This window comes from Trachinotus anak, unplaced genomic scaffold, assembly GCF_046630095.1.
Source record: "Trachinotus anak isolate AG129_WGS33_773 ecotype Australia unplaced genomic scaffold, CSIRO_AGI_Tana_v1 ptg000007l, whole genome shotgun sequence".
NCBI lineage: Eukaryota > Metazoa > Chordata > Actinopteri > Carangiformes > Carangidae > Trachinotus > Trachinotus anak.
The window spans coordinates 11,020,805-11,037,369 of NW_027273858.1; the positions used below are offsets into that span (position 1 = coordinate 11,020,805).

At 40.4% G+C, this 16,565-nt stretch overlaps 1 protein-coding gene across 15 annotated transcripts in view; it reads right to left on the bottom strand.

The window, feature by feature from the left end:
- Positions 1 to 2,331: 2,331 nt before the first annotated feature.
- The window catches only part of kcnma1a (potassium large conductance calcium-activated channel, subfamily M, alpha member 1a), a 134,349-nt gene continuing 120,115 nt past the window's right edge, over positions 2,332 to 16,565 (bottom strand). For 6 of the 15 annotated variants that reach the window (XM_071480452.1, XM_071480450.1, XM_071480459.1 and 3 more), the window contains 6 exons: positions 14,281 to 14,411; positions 12,169 to 12,363; positions 11,571 to 11,689; positions 10,845 to 11,069; positions 9,648 to 9,676; positions 2,332 to 7,072 (listed from right to left, as the gene is read on the bottom strand). In XM_071480452.1, the coding sequence (XP_071336553.1) occupies positions 6,921 to 7,072; positions 9,648 to 9,676; positions 10,845 to 11,069; positions 11,571 to 11,689; positions 12,169 to 12,363; positions 14,281 to 14,411 (851 nt within the window). In that variant the 3' untranslated portion in view covers positions 2,332 to 6,920. Of the gene's footprint in view, positions 7,073 to 9,647; positions 9,677 to 10,844; positions 11,070 to 11,570; positions 11,690 to 12,168; positions 12,364 to 14,280; positions 14,412 to 16,222; positions 16,307 to 16,565 lie in introns of all 15 variants that reach the window. The other 9 variants (XM_071480457.1, XM_071480463.1, XM_071480454.1 and 6 more) reach the window with 3 other exon arrangements.

Consider the following 16,565-nt stretch of genomic DNA (forward strand, 5'->3'; position numbering starts at 1 on the left):
GGCTAAATGGCTGATCAATCAATTTCAGTGGGATCGATCTGCATCAGTTCTGCCTGCATGCACACACCCGGAGCCACTTTATTGTAAATCAATCATTTTGAAAACATCTCACAGAGGGGCCCGTCCTCACTAACAAGCCATCAATTCCAGCTGCCTCTGTAGCACCCTTATCAGGCCACAAATCAACAGCCACACAAACATCTGCTCCATTTCCATCGCTTTCCCCCTCTGCCTCACTCTGTCTTTTACCCCCGCTCAGTCCCCACTGCTTGTCGTGTTTTGATGGTGTGTCTGGCGAGGAGAAGAGAGGAGAGGCTGCGAATCTTCACCACACCACTTAAGATAACCCAAGGGTAATGGTGTTTGCACATTTGAGAGAGAAATGAGGACAAATGCCAGGGTGGGTCATACATTCTCCTTCTGACCAGCTTGTTTGACGTTGGAGTGTGAAATTGCACACTTCAGCTGAGGAGCGTGGAGGAGGAGGAGGAGGAGGAGACCCAGAGACTCATGAGATGTCCACTGATTTCTTGCTATGAAAGGAGAGTGGCTCGTTGTCTGAGAAGTCATCCTACCTCATCATAACACCTCAGAATTGGTGCTGCTCATGATATTTGAAGGATTCTCAGGAGGTATCTCTGTACCCTTGACACAGGCGACACAGTGTTTAGTGCAGTGTATCTAGAAGCAGATTATTTCAGTTGGAAAATTGCCGCGTTACATAAAGGTTAAAAATCCTTTAACTTTGGCACTATTTAATGACATGCTTATCAATGCCCAGGCTTTGCTAAGACACGTTAAAGCTCCAACAGGGGAAAGAGGATTAGTCTCTCAGTTTATCATTTGCTCCTGGAATAACTGTATCTCTAAACCCAATCCACATTAAGATGCTACACATCCTGATGTGATGCACAAACATTCATAGCGCTGACATGACAGCACAGCGAGATACCTGGTATGATGTCCTTTGCTCATCTGCAGTCACCGTCTCCGTGGAGATATACGAGCCACTGTGGACGGAATGTGATTCGAATGCTATTCCCACCCATCACTGTGGATCCCTGTTGATTGACAGTCTGACAGGTGAAAGTGATGGAGCAGCTAATAGCATGTCAGTAAACGTAAATCAAGACTAATGCTAGGCTCAGTGGATAAGTGGATTGGCGATGCGACTTGGACCACGGGGGTCACAGACCCCTCTGCAAGGTGGGGATTGGTAAAATACAATATACATTCATCTGAGACTTCCCTTGGTGATAGTCAAGGTCAGGCGCTGGGTCTTTTGCAATCTTACACTACCTGTCTGTTGTATGTACACTGTAAAGTGACGTGAAGTGACATGGGAATGCCCTGATTTTTGATGCAGTTGTGTTTCAAAAGTACTGAGCAAATAGTCGCCTTTTATCACTGGTAATCCCATTATTGGAAGAAATATTGATATCCTTTACTTAAGGCCTTGCAAATATATTTTTACAATCAGTGTCTTACTTTTGAGCAGTAGGAAATCATACACACCCATTTTCTGCCATTTTTTGTTATTTCAATTGAAAGATTTCTGTCTGTGCTGGTGTCTGTGCTTTTCTGGTTTGAAGTGGGCTGGAAGGCCTCAGTTGGAAAAAAAAAGTGGTGTCATGAGTTATTGAGTGTTAAACCCTTAATACATAATAATATTTCTGAACTTTAGGTTTAGTTTTTTTTAGTCATGACTATTTATTCATTTCTAATTATGTTATTGATTACTTGTATTGTAAAACAAAGCTTTCAGAGGAGCCATATATCAGACTGTAGAAATACAGTTGAGATAATCCTGCATTTAAATTCTTATTTAATTAAAATTAATGAAAGGCATGAAAGTATTATCAGTAAAATCAAGTTTGGCTATTGCTACATAGCTAATGTAGCATTAACAGCTGTTCCTTTATCAGTCTTGCCAAGAGCTTCAGGCAGTGTTGCATTTACAACACAAAAGGTTAAGATAACGTCCTCTGAGCAGCACTACTTCTTCAGGGGCAGCCTGGGCACAACAGTAAGTTGTGGAAAAGTGAAGAGACCGTCTGCCTGGGCTGGAGCTAGCTGGATAGCATGCTAACTTTAGTAGAAGAAAAGAAATTATAGAAATAATAGAAACAGAAGCAAAGAAGCTTCAGAAGCTACAGATGTAAAATACATTTAATGGACTAAATAGCACAATGGAAATGTAAAAATAATAAATAAATACTCAAGTACAAGTGCCTCAAAATTGTACTTAAGTACACTACTTGAGTAAATGAGGGAGTACAATAATAGAGGAAAACTTTGTCGCTGGAATAAAAAAAAGAGGAGAATTTCCAGTTTTAGAACACAAATACATCCATTTTAATTTGAGAAAATACAAAAAGAAACCATGTACAATCTATGTACAAACTTTTTGTACAAGACAGTATATTTATCAGCAGATTATATTTGACAGAGTCAGGTAGATCAACTCAGCACCATCAAATAATCAATTTTTTTCCATCATATCAAGAACACATCCAAACTAATTAGACTGCTATGTCGAACTCCTGTTTGCTGCAATGATGATGTGCCAAACAAATCCTATCTGTGATACGCAAGAGCAATGTCCTGATTCTTCCTGAACTGATAGGCAGCCAAAAAGATTAACAAAAATGCAACTTTTCTTAAAAAAAAAAAAAAATTGCTGAATGCAATTTTAATGTATTATTAAGACTTGAGACCCACCTCCCATCCCCATAAGTATTATATATTCTATTATATCTAGTACAATTCCCAGCAAATAAGTTATTATATCCATCCTTTACAGCAAAAAATAGATTAACAAAAATAATGCAACATACTTTAACAGTAATGTATGACGCATCATAGTCTTTGATTTGTTCAGTGGACAACAACACATCTGATGTTACAGGCATGGGCCTCTATGTGCATCTTTCAGTCATCCATATCTGACTACACTACATGACACAGCCTGATAACCTGTAACCAAGCACACAGCAGAGACATGTGTGGTTTGACGACCAGGGCTCGTATCTAACTGCCCCAGCAGCCCCTCAGGCCTCCTGAATGCCACTTTTCGCAATAGTGGGACTTAATATGGGCCCTCCTCTTGACCTCCTGCACTGCCTGGCACTATACTGGCATGGAGGCATTGATGGCTTGGATGTTCTCCATGTCAGTACAGACACTGTTCTCACAGTGGAAAACAACTGGACTCAGCTCCCTCAAAGCGAGCCTGTGTCCCTGAATGACTGAAGGATGCTTGCTCAACTAAACTCTTCATGGCACTTCAAAAACACTCTAAAAACTTTAGAGGTATACAATGCAAAGACCTGAAACATCTAATAGAAGACATATGACAAGGTGTAGGAAGGAGAGACATCACAGTCCAGTGTTGTGGATAATGCCAGCCTGAATGAGTCGCACAATGAGGGTTCAGGTAGAAAAAGCACAGTAATCAAGTGTAATGAAAACAAATAGTGCATTACTTTGAGTGGATGTTAATGCCAGTTTGCAGCATGCACTGTTTTGTTTCTGAACAATGCTATGTTTAAGTACCTCGAGAAATACTCTGTAAACAAATAAGAAGCATTTGTGACAGATTGTGACAGATAATGACAAGCTGACAAAATGGAATGTAAACCCTGCAATAACACAAAGTAATAAAAACAGGAAAATTAAGGATGTTCTCTCTTTTGATAAGCTTTGCTGAATTGGTGCTACCTTCCATCTTTGTGATGGCTGACAAACCAGATCAAATTCCGCCTGACTTTTCCTTGTTTCACATACAGTACTTCAATAGAACCTGCATTCCTAGAGAATCCAGGATCTTTCATTTTCAAGATACAAGTTTGTCTTTTTTTCTTCAACATAACAATCAGTTTGTCGATTCTATGTATAATGAGTCATTGTCATTATCAAATATTAATTGTTCCTTATTATTATTCAGGCTAGCAAGTATGCCATTAACAACCCAATTATACATACATTTAACTCACATATTTTCTGAAAAGAAATCTATTTGCTACAAAGTGTGACAACGATGTAATCACAGTTCAAAAGTTCACTTCAGGACAATGTGTATGAGGCTTCAGTATAGTTGCACCACACCCAATAGACGGACATTGAAGATCAGATCATTTTGTTTGAGAAAGAAACGTGGTCTATATAATGGGTTGAAATTACACAAGCATATTTAGCACAATATTATGTTCCTTTCCTTATTCCAAAATTGTTTCTTTTTTTTTTTTTTTTTTAGAATTACTTTCCCTTTACAGCCTATAAAGGAGAATCTCTTTGACAATTGACAGACAGTGCCTTCCTGTCATATTTGAAATCATATTTTGTGGAAAATAACAGCACACTTTGCTGTAGCGTATCCACTCTCCCTCCACACTAGGGACCTAATTTAGGTCAAACACATCTAATGAAGGTCACTCAGTTCTGGCTAGCACACAGAGGGAGTGACTCTATGATCTTCTCATTACTATTACCACTCTGATCTGCTCTCCATCTAAATACATTTACCCCCCAGTACATAATTCCTGTACACCCATCGTTCTGTCTGCGTGCTCACAGCGAGGGATGCTTAGTAGTAGACACGTTATTTAGTAGACATGGCTCATCTGTGCAACTAAAAGAGGCTTCAGATGAGCTTTAATTTATTTCTACAAGCACTCAACAGAGCCGAGCTGCCAGGCTGAAGATGGTGGTTTCACACTGCAAGCTAGTCTAAGCTTTATTAGCTCCAGCGCGATAGTTTGTTAAAGAAAGGGCAGGGGAGATAAAAAAATAACCTTTTGTTTCAGTACGATGTGAAATAAATGGTGATATAGTCAAACACAAAATCCTTTGATATGTAGTTGTAATTAAAGTTATTCATGGAGTCTTTTTAATCTCCTACAGTAGAGTCCTTTTCACTTGATTCTTGTCTAGAAAAATAAGTACAAATTGATTATGTTTATGGATACAAAATAATTATGTTTAAATGTATAAATCCGACTACATGCTTGTATGAAGTTTACGTAGTAGAAGTACAAGGCTACCACCTCAATCTGCCATCACTGTCACAGCTGGATTTGGATCTATCAGTGCCTAAACATGAGCAAAATACACTCTCATCGCACACAGGCTAACATAAAAAACACAGGTTCATGTCCTTATTTGTAGTTTGTGGCATTGTTGCATTTCCACCCAACTATGTTTGAGCATTTCCCCAAGTCAGGGGACAGAGCACAGCAGCTTAACTCCTGAGAGTTTTGAGGCGTGTCACATCTGGATTGGCAACAGAGAACATCCAAGCTCTTTACTGCCTCTGTGCCAACCCTGTGCCAGGCAGTTTCTCCGATCAAAGGAGGACCCATTGATGCCCACTTTTATGCAATATGTGGCATTTCTTTCCTCAGATGTGAACTTTTTGTAACGGACAAAACATTCAGAAAATACACCACTCTTCTTTGTGATCCCAATTCTACCGCAGATATCACGGCAAAGCGTTAACGGTGGGCACGCTGCTGCTGTTTGTGTTAGCTCGGCTCAATCATAGTTGGGAATTTTGGTTTGGTTTTTGATGTAATGTAATGTTTTTGTTAGTAGATCCAAACCCTCTAGATTATTCTACTGTTTTTTCTTCTACCATGGCTTTCATTTTTAGAGCTAAGATCCCTCATGTTGTTCCTTCAAAGGTGCACCATCACATACAAGTCGATGGGGGGAGAGGGGAGAGGGTGACGGCATTGATCAGTGCAACACCAGAAGGATGAGTGGCTGCGATGCACACACACATACATAAATACACACGCACGCACGCACGCACACACAGCATGTACATAAACACTCCTGAACGCATGAAGGACAGAGCAGGCTGTTTTTCGTCCTCCTCATGTTTTCAGGTTGATCAACCGCCGAACTGTATCTGTTATAGAGGGGGCTCAGGCACATATCATGCGATAGGAGCTTGAAACAGAGTCACAGGCTTTATGATACGACGTGTCAGCAGAAGACATGTAGGTACAGGGTTGTCTTTCAGCCCAGCGTTCACCAACGCTGCACCATTCTCTTGAGTTTTTAGACTACCGTTTTGCAAGATGATTTTGTTCTGCAGGACTGGAATGCTCTCACACAACATGACGAGTCAACGGTGAAGTAGCAAACCTTAAGCAATGACATGATGTATAACAACCGAAGAACAAGATTAGTATGCCTCCGAAGCCAAGCAGCCCTCCCTTCCTTCCTTCCTTCCTTCCTCCCTTCATCATCTGAGATATTTGATTCGGGGGTTGGTTCTGATGGTTCCAGTTGTTCTGTCAAAAGAAACTTTTTCAGTTTTAGTGCAAATAGAACAGAAGCAGACAGGAGATATGAAGTTGATGAACCCAGCTGGTTCGACATGACGCATCTGGGCAGATCTTTGGGAGATGATATGATCAGTTTATCACTGCAACCCTCATCCTCCAATAACCAGTCACCTTAGCCATGGAGTCTGGTCACACGAAGAGGTGAACTATTGCAAAGAATTACAGGAAGTACTTTTTTTTTTTTTGTCAACTCTTAAAATAATTCCAAAAAGTGCTAGGGGTGAGGGGCTGTACAATCCTTATTTGATTGTCATTATGTACATCTCTATGGATACATTAATAAATAAAACGATGTCCAAGAGCATGGAAGTAACATTAAAGGTATACACATAGGAGGTCCCTTCCAGTTTGGGTTCCTGTCAAACCCTTGAATAGAAGAATGAGTGAAGAGAAATGTGTCAGTCTTCAACATCCTGGTCGTCGTCATCATCATCGTCATATCATCATCATCATCATCATCATCATCATCATCATCATCATCATCATCCCTCCTCCACTGGTGATCTCTTCTCGTCTCTTTTGAAAGAGCGTACAGATGTCTGGTGAGTCAGCAAGAAAACCTGGTGTTCAGCATTCATCTTCAACTTCTCTGATTGGTGGAATCAGACTACTGGTGGATTTGTATTGGTTGACTTGGTTGGCCATGTGAGTGCTCATGGGCTTGATCTGAATGTTCCGTGGGTAGGCATTTTCTGGTTCATCTGTAAACCATTTCTTTTCTGAAGAGGACAAGGTGAGAGAGGAAGAAGAAAAAAGGCAGAGTTAGTTTGAGAAACTATGCAACATGAGATTATTTACAACCATACTGCCTCAGTTTAAGTGATAAATTTGCATTGCATTCTTTGTGATTAGCGTCAAACCATGAGGTCAAGTATGAGTTTGTTCTGGTGCACTGAGCTTGTTTTAAGTTGTCATGGTGACATTTGTCCATCAAGTACAAGTACATGGAAATAAATCTTTAATATAGTTCTGAAATACAAAATATTAATTTACAATACAAAAGTGTTGCAAGGTCAGTTCACCCAAATTACAAAAACACGTTTTCATAATTTCCTTTGCTAGTTTTTGTTTTATTCACAGGTTTTATTTCAGGTGTATTTGAAAAGCATTCAGACCCCTTCAATTTGTCAGTGATAATAAAGTGAAAACAGAATTTTTGCAAATTTATTAAAAAGCATAAACTGAAGAATCACACTGACATAAGTCTTCACACCCTTTGTTTTGACACTTGAAATTTAGTTCAGGTTTCTCCCATTTCTCTTGATCATCTTAAAAAAGTTTCTACACCTTGGTTGGAGTCCATCATGGACATGATTTGGAAAGACACACACCTGCCTATATAAGGTCTCACAACTGACAATAAATATCAGAGCAAAAACTGAACCATGAGAAGAAGGAACTGCCTGCAGAGCTCAGAGACAGTATTGTGTTGAGGCTTAGAACTGGGGAAGGCTACAACAAAATTTCTGCTGCATCGAAGGTTCCCAAGAGCACAGTAGCCTCCATCATTCTTAAACGGGAGAAGTGTGGAAAAACCTGGACTCTTCCTAGAGCTGGCCGCCCGGCCAAAGTGAGCAATGGGGGGAAAAGGGTCTTGGTAAGAGAGGTGGCCAAGAACCCAATGGTCACTCTGACTGAGATCCAAAGCTCTTGTGTGGAGACTGAAGAAACTTCCAGAAGGACAACTAATTCTAAGCATCATGTCCGGTTTCCTGTAGACATCTTGTTTCTCACAGTCTGAGAAACCTTTAGGTGCCTTTTTGCAAACTTTCACTGAGTAGAGGCTTCTGTCTGCCCACTCTGTTATAAAGCCCAGACCGCTGGACTGCTGCAGTAATGGTTGTCCTTCTGGAAGTTTCCCTATCTGCATGGCTATTTACAACTTGTGTTAGGTTAGAAAATATATGTTTTGTAATTTGGGTAGGCTGACACATCTCATCGTAAGCTTTACTCTCATGCTGACAGTCATTATGTGAGAGAAGAGGTTTGAAAGATTTGGATATGTCATTTTGGATAGGAGCTCTTCATGTTTAAGTATGCTATGAGAGCACTGTTTCTGCGGAAAGGGAAGGGTGTATGCCAGCTGTCAGAAGTTTGTAAACTCTCTCCCAGCACTTCACAGGCATCTGCAATGCCATTCAAGATGTCACTTCCTTTTGGGTGAAGTTGTAATATCAAATTTTAACTTTGCTATGTGGAGCAAATGTGTGTGTGTGTGTGTGTGTGTGTGTGTGTGTGTGTGTGTGTGTGTGTGTGTGTGTGTGTGTGTGTGTGTGTGTGTGTGTGTGCATGCACACAGGTGAATGTGTGTTCATGTACATGCAGGCTTGCATGTGTGGAGATTCATTTGTGAGGGGGCTTGTGTGTGTGTCAGCAAGCTTAAGGCTGCGGGGCCGTGTGTTACAGCACAGGCATTTGATGTGTAGAATTGTGCCTGAGGTGAAGCAAGATGTCTGCCATCTCTCTCCAGAGTCTGCTGCTGATACGGTGAACTTAGTGATGTCGCCTCAAACCACCATATCAGGTGAACAGGGTTACAAGGAGGAAACTTACAGGCTCATATCCCCCTTCAATTTAGACTTTAAATTGGTCACACCTCCCACTTTCCTGGTGTGACCGATGGCACAGGGCTGGACACACTTTCTTAAAGTTCTGTGAAGAAGTAAGCAATTTGGCTGCATCAGGGGGATTTGAATCAGCCTGACCTACATGTGAGCTGTGATCTGGGTTTGTCCAGGCAGGAAACATGTTGTTACCCTGTGTCTTATTCTGATTCTGATAAAATAATTAACTACTGTACTTAGCGACAGCATAAATATGACATCTGAAAGTCTGCTACAGTCATCTGATGGCATTCAATAGGAGGGAAGATGCGCAAACACACAGACCTCTCACACAATGCAAACCATCTGAAGTAGAAATAAATCATAACAAAAGGCATGATAAATGACAGAAAGAAACAATGTGAAAAAGGATTTCTCTGGAGGAAAAGAAAAGTCATATCATCAAGTGAATAACTGAGGTAAAGGCACAAAAAAAGGGGGGTTTTCGTCTCAACCTCATGCAGTGTGGAGATGGTCCTGATCATGGCAGGGAGGAGGCAGGAGCAGCAGCAGACATTTTGCTTTCCAGATGAAAGCAAAACTTAAACTGAGGCATGGTTTACTTAATATCTGAAGAAAATAAGAAATAAAACAAACTCCCCTTGTCATAACAATGTCCACAGAGGACATAGTTATGATCAGAACCCCAGGTAAAGGTTGCTAAGTCATGCAGAATCGTTAACTTGCATACCTTGGCCCATTCTATTCATCCTTGTTGCACTTCAGAAAGAGAGGTAAGTAATCTACTGTAAGTGAGTAGTATTTACAGTCAATACACAACTGACAAGTGGCTACCAGTCCAACTACGGCTTATATATTGTTACTACAGTATTTAGACTATATCATACATCTTAATTTTAAGATGTATTGAGGGCTTATCATCTACTGTTTAATAATTCTCGTAACAAATCTGCATGCTTTTAGAATATGTCACGATTTCAAAATTCAGCTACTTTATTCTCCCAGATTAAACTTAAATTCAAAGTGTTTTGTTTTTTGTTTTGTTTTTTGTGGGTGAGAATAAGGAGTATATAACATGTAGGTCAAAATATTTCACTAAATTTGAAATAATCTTATAATTGTCTAATAAACATAACAGGAAATAAGAGCCTACTAAAGAGGGCTACTGACATGGACATGCAATAAAGCAGTACCAATGCACCATGAATAACAAAATATCAACACTGCTAATGAGGGATGATCTTATGAGTAGGCAAATGTGCTTTAATATCAATATCAGCTACAGTAGGTAAATCACAATACGTTACATCCATGATCGAGGTGCACTGATCATGTGCGCTAAATGTGCACAAATATTCAACAAACAACAGTTATTTACTACACAAATATTAAGAGGTAGACACAAAACAACTAATATTTAGACAGATACAACACGTAGACTGAACAACATACTGAGTGTGTGTTGTGTTGTATTATGTCGCTTCATTTGGTTGTGGTTGAGACCTTTACTGTAAGCTTTTTTTTAACCACAGTGGCTGTGCCATCCGAACTAAGTTCGTTTTACTGTTTACAATGCCACAAATTTTATTTGTAAGAAAAAATGTCTCAGTTGTCTTTGAGTATAATAAATGAGGCCAGCTTGCCACAGAGCAGGCTTACCAAATTTGTTAATGTCATGTAATGATTGCTGTGATGTGTGAGTGAAGACCACATGCAGGTGATTATGAAGGAAACACACAAACACTGGGCATGGACGCAGAGCACAAGTCACACAAACAAACCACAAACACACAATACACAGTAATTATCAGTGCATGTGTCACCACAGTCTGCACACAAATACACACACACACCTATAAAAAACAGGTCCAGTATAACACACTAAACATGCAAGCTAAAACTCTACAGGACATGTGAGTGCACATACTTCTGTTTGTCGCGGGCCTCCCGGGTCTTACTGCTGCGGTTCTGCCGGTTGGAGGGCGGGATGGAGTGGACGGAGGAACTCTTTTTGCTGGAGGAATGGGAGGAGTGGGAGGAGTGGGACAAGCTTGTCCGGGACTGGCCTGCATTGTGGTCGAACTGCATGAGGCAGAAGATCAGGTCTGTGGGCACCAGCTCAAACTCGTATGGTGGGTTTGTGATCACATATCTGCCCAGAAAAGAAGACTAAATGTTTATGATCCTTGAGAGGAAGCAGCAGAATGTGTAAGGGTATATCAAAGAAAGAATAGCACATTTTAAATAGAGAAGAGATTGTAGTTTTGTTTACCTAACTGACAACTTCATTACTAGAAATAATTTTGGATTTATTTATGGAAAGTGGATTAAAACTTTAAGGAGGTTTATAAATATATAAATTCCTTCATACATATACATACATACATACATATATGTGTGTGTGTGTATATATATATATATATATATATATATATATATATATCTTTAGTCTGTTTTTTATTTTATTCTATTCAATATTTCGCATTTTACATTCTATTTAATCTTGTATATAATTTGGCCTTTCAATTAGGTAGCTACTGTATCCCTGCAATTTTCCCTTTGGTATCAATGGAATACACTTTATTTTACCCGAATCATTCATTTCATTACATCAAAATATTCACATCATGCTGAGTGAAGGCAGAAACTGTACCGTTTTGTACACTGGCTTGGTGTACTGAGATGAGCATCTCTTAATCTGTAGATTCCAAAACACAGCATGTTGTATGTCTTCAGTGCTTTACAGAATAAATCCCCATAGCAGCCGCCATCCTGGTGAACAACAGAACAAAGACCCCATGAGTGTGTTAGGTCAGTGTGATGAGCTGATTCAGTGGCAGTGAGTGTAATTCTCTGTAAAGTTCTAGTGTAAATTCAATGTTCTGCTTTGTTGAGGGTATTTTGCTTGCAAGTGAATACCATTTGTTGGCAGTGCAGACTGTAACAATCAGCAGTGTTTTCAAATGATGCCACAATTCATCCAAGAAAAAACTAAATTACTTCAGTATTGAAAGTTCTGTTTAACAATAACAAAAACTGTAAAAACAAGGTTGGAACCAATTAAACTTGGAATTTCTTTGGTGGTATTCATTGTTCTCTCCAGAGCACTCTTGCCTCTCCACCCACTAAGGCCTGCTTTGCGTGATCACTGTTCTTCACATCGAATTAAGGACCGCAAGGAGTGGAGGTGGCCAGATGTGTGCTGCTGGCTAGTGCCAAAACGTGTCATCTTCGCTTAAACATCCACTTACCCCCAAGTCGGCAAATGGCCCGTCGTAGAGGGCTAGCTGAGCGACGCGACACCTGTCTCTGTTGGCCAGTGTCTGCGGCGTGCTGTAGCCTCCTCTGAGAGCGTTCTCCTCAGCCAACAGAGCCTCCAGCTCTGGTGTGGCCCCCCCTGTGACCAGCGTCCGAATCAGTGTGAGGATGTTATCATTGAAGTACGTCTGGGGAGATGAAAGAAGGGATATTTGTAAGTAGATGCCATTAGAGTCTCAAGGAGGGAGGTGGCAGATGTGGGAGGAAAGCACAGCCCCTGTTAAGACAACCCTCAGCCTGTCTCTTCATATAGAACTGACTGGGAGAAGAGGAGGCAGGCAGTGGAAGACTTTCTGTCTTGTGCAACATTCCTATGGTCCATCGTTGAGATTTCTGCCTACTAGCTTTCAGTTTCACTTTCAGTTTTCCCTGTAACTACTTTATACATAAAAAGTAGTCCCTATGAAAACTGCTGACAGCCTCTTTGTGTATTATCCAACTTACTGTGGACATTTATTCTGGACACATTTTCATTTTCTTAAGCTTTAAGCACCAAAAAGGAAATTCCATTCACCTCCATTGTTTTGGGGTGGAATCAGAAAAAAACTGAGCAAATAAAACTGCATAGCACTAGATATAAATGAGATATATATTTTAGTGTAATGTGGTAAACCAACCTTTTACTTATTCACCTGTTTCATAAGGTGAAGGTTAAAGGCATGTATTCATAAGATTTTAAAGAGATGTGGCCAATGGCATTTTTACAATTCAGTACATGTGAGCTCTTCCTGTAATATATAAAAAAGTAGTACTTCAACACAGCAGTACTCTTTCCTCTGTGACCACTCTGTATGATGTCCACTTTCCCTTCTGAAACAACGATTTGACTGCGCTCCGCGGGTGTCAGGTTCTCTTGTCCTTCAAGCCGATCAGGACCTGCTTTTGCAGCATGTGAAGACAGCCCATGTCACTCGGCAATCGGGCCAGAGTGGCAGCTCCTCTCCCCGGGCCCCTGACAGGCCTGCAGAGCCTCATGATGGATGAGCACTGTCCATTAGCTGGGTTCACCTCTGACCAGTGCCAGACTACAGCTGACGCCTGCTCTACTCCCTGCTCAGCTCGGCTCTGCATGCCCCTCTAACCCTTCGCTCACTGAGAGGGCTGCTGGAATTAAGCCATCACAGCCCCAAAGGGAAAAACACAGTTGGTCATGAGAGGAGGAGGAGGGGTGGATGAGGGCGAGGTGTAGAGCAGGAGGATTTTTCCTCCCTGCTCCTTTATCTTATTCCCAGTGCTGCAATGACATTGTCAAAAGATGAAAGAGTGTTTCTTTGGCCTGTTCCAGCCAAGCTTGTGTCATCGCCATTACGCTAACCTTCAACACTTACTTCGTTAAAAGATCTAATAAGGCTCTTGAAAGTTGAATTCATAACACTTAAGGTGAGGAGTGACGCCAACAATTTCCCTTTTGATGTCAGCAGGGCTGGCAGGCATGTGTGATCAATGTACTGTACCATTTCATTTACCATCTTCTGCCTACTTAAAGTGCCAAAACAATGCTACTGAAACCAACCGCTAAATTTAACCCATTTTTCTCTACTGGGAGAGTAGATTTTTGATTTACACCAGCTGTAAAGTCTGTAATAGTCAGGAAATTGTCTACTCTTTCATGGAAACTATATCTGCAAAGATAATCTTTTACCATAAACTTTAACATTTGGAAACAGCTGAGATAAGAGAATTCTTTATCAAATAGTAGAGTCATGACCAACAATGAAGTAAAAGTTTTCTCAGGTCCATCTTTCCAGTCTGACTCACTTTGCTGTTGCTCATCTCTTTCTTTCATCCTGCAGTTTCTACCAGTGCAACAATATGCAATTGTTACTCATTGAGCACAGCATCTCCATGTACTTTGTTTGAAACTCCTCTCAACTTTCTCTTTTTTAAACTCAGAATGTTACTCCCTTATAGCAATTTAACTAAGACAATAACAAAGTAATAATCAGAGAACCACAATTAGACAAACGGCTAGTGAAATGCATAATTTTGAACAAAAAAAACCAACACTCCAACACAGGGAGTGAACAGTGTGCTTGAGAACTCACTGCGCTCATCAGGGAGTCGAGCACACTGACAGCGAAGGCGGTGCCGCAGGCGAATGGCTGAGTGAGGTACAGCTCTGTGTCTGGGTCATCATCATCATCTTGGTCCAGGAACTGAACGTTTGAGTCGTTCACTGAGAGAGGGGAAACACAGCTGAGTTAGAGACAGGCACCGTGAAGAAGAATGACTCAAGCACACACAGACACCAACACACCTGAGAGTTCTGGGATTTTTATTTTATTTTTGTTGTTGTTGTTTCATTTTGCATCTGAAAAGATTTAGCTATAGCATGGTAATTTTAGAAAAGAGTCTCAGGTATATAGGTATTGCTCCAGAGTTTGAGCTTGCAATATAATGTAACATTAGATGCACATTATATTTTGCTTTTACACTTTGCAAGAACTTCATTTCTTATCCAAACAATTGACATGATTTTGACTGACCCTAAAATACAGTTGACTGAAATACCTCTTGGTCAGCTTAAACATAAACTAAATATGTAATCTGTAATTTATTGTTTTTCTGTCCATGTACTGAATAATTGTTTGGGAGGTGAAAAAAGACTGTTTACAGTATTTTGAATATTAAATCCACTTACATGCAGGGTGCATTTCATACATTTAGACAAACCACAATTTAAGGAGAGAATATTTCATTGTATTATCCACACACAGTGATAACCATTGTAGAAGTCTCCAATCTTGAATCCATCATGCATCTGTTCTACATTAGTACCTCAGTAGCCTCTGTATCTTGATCTGTTTAAATTACTGCAATACAAAACTGCATTTATATTACCTATAATGTAAAGAGACAAATTCTCAGTCAGAAGACAGTGGCCCTTCTGTGGATTGTGTAGCTCAAGCAAAGAATAAAATGTGGATAATTTATCTGAAAAAACACCATATAGGTATTTTTTTTAATGTATTCAGTAAATATGGTAAAAAGTGAGACTTCAACAATGGCTACTATCTCACATGAAAAAACCATGCACTTATAAAGTCATGCTTGTCTTTCACATCATCTCAAATATTTACCTGTACCCTGAAAGTCAAATTAAAGCCAGGTAACAATACACGTTTCTATCTTATGATTACTGTTGAATCAGGTCTACTAAATGAACTAAATGGCACAAACTCAAAAATGAAACGAAAAGAATATTTTTTGTCTTTCATGTGTGGCATAATTGGTAGAATAAAAAAGTCAGATGCTCCCTACAGTGCGTGTCTTTTTCCTGACTGTATTTCTAGCAGCAGCGAGCACTGAAGGGTCTATGAACCAGTGTTACTTAAAAAAAAAGAACATCAGGCAAGTTTTTGTTGAACTCCACCGATATCTGAGCTTCAGAGATATGGTCTGGGGGAGAAAAAACGAAACTTGAAAATGAATTTAAAAAATAAATAAACAGCTGAAAAGATTGTTTGATCTTAAGTTTTTTGTTTTTGAAATCTGATTTCTTCCCAGGCTTCCTGTGTGCTGTGGAACAGAAATGTCAGTCAAAGAGACAAGGGGCTGATGCAAACGGGCCTGGGCCAAAAGAGTGAATTGGAGGGGGTGTGGGGGTGGATGTCTGCGTGTGTGTGTGTTTTTGGAGGAGGAGGGAAAGGGTGGTGAGGGGTGGGAGATAGGGTGGGGGGGGGGTGGGGAGGGGGGTGCTATGAAAACAGCCACAAGGACAGACTGAGCATGATCAAAGGCCGAGTGATGCTCTGCAAACGCAACTGGGGGAAAAAAAATATCCCAAAAAGAAAAAAAAATCATTAAAAAGGGGCCAAAACAAGACAGTCAATTTCAACCAGAACGAAGAATAAAAATGTGTTCAAAGTGAAGCCATGGGAGCAGCGAGGGCCTTGACTGCAGCCAGATAAATCAAGACAAGCTGATGAGGAGCAGAGCGGTGGAGCGAGGGAACGAACGGCAGCAGAGGACAAAGGCTCAGCTTACCCAGCTCTGTTATCATTTGTATGTTGGTTCCACTTTTTTTTTCCTGACTGAGTGAAACCAATGGCAGTAGTTTGCCAGGTTTAGCTAATGGTGATGAGACAGTGCAGAGAGGGGGAGAAATTGTGTCGTTATTTAAACAGTTTCAAAGACTGCAATAAAGGCATTTCGCTGTCTCAGACTACTCGTGTCAACTCCGGAATTACTCCAAGACATTCATGGTTGTCCAGTATCTAAAAGTAAAGCGCCCTGGATTAGAGTGCACAGCAGACACAAAGCCAGAGCTGTCACTGTGCTATACCTCTACCACAACAATAAATTATTTCATGGTAAGACAGTGAAAGGG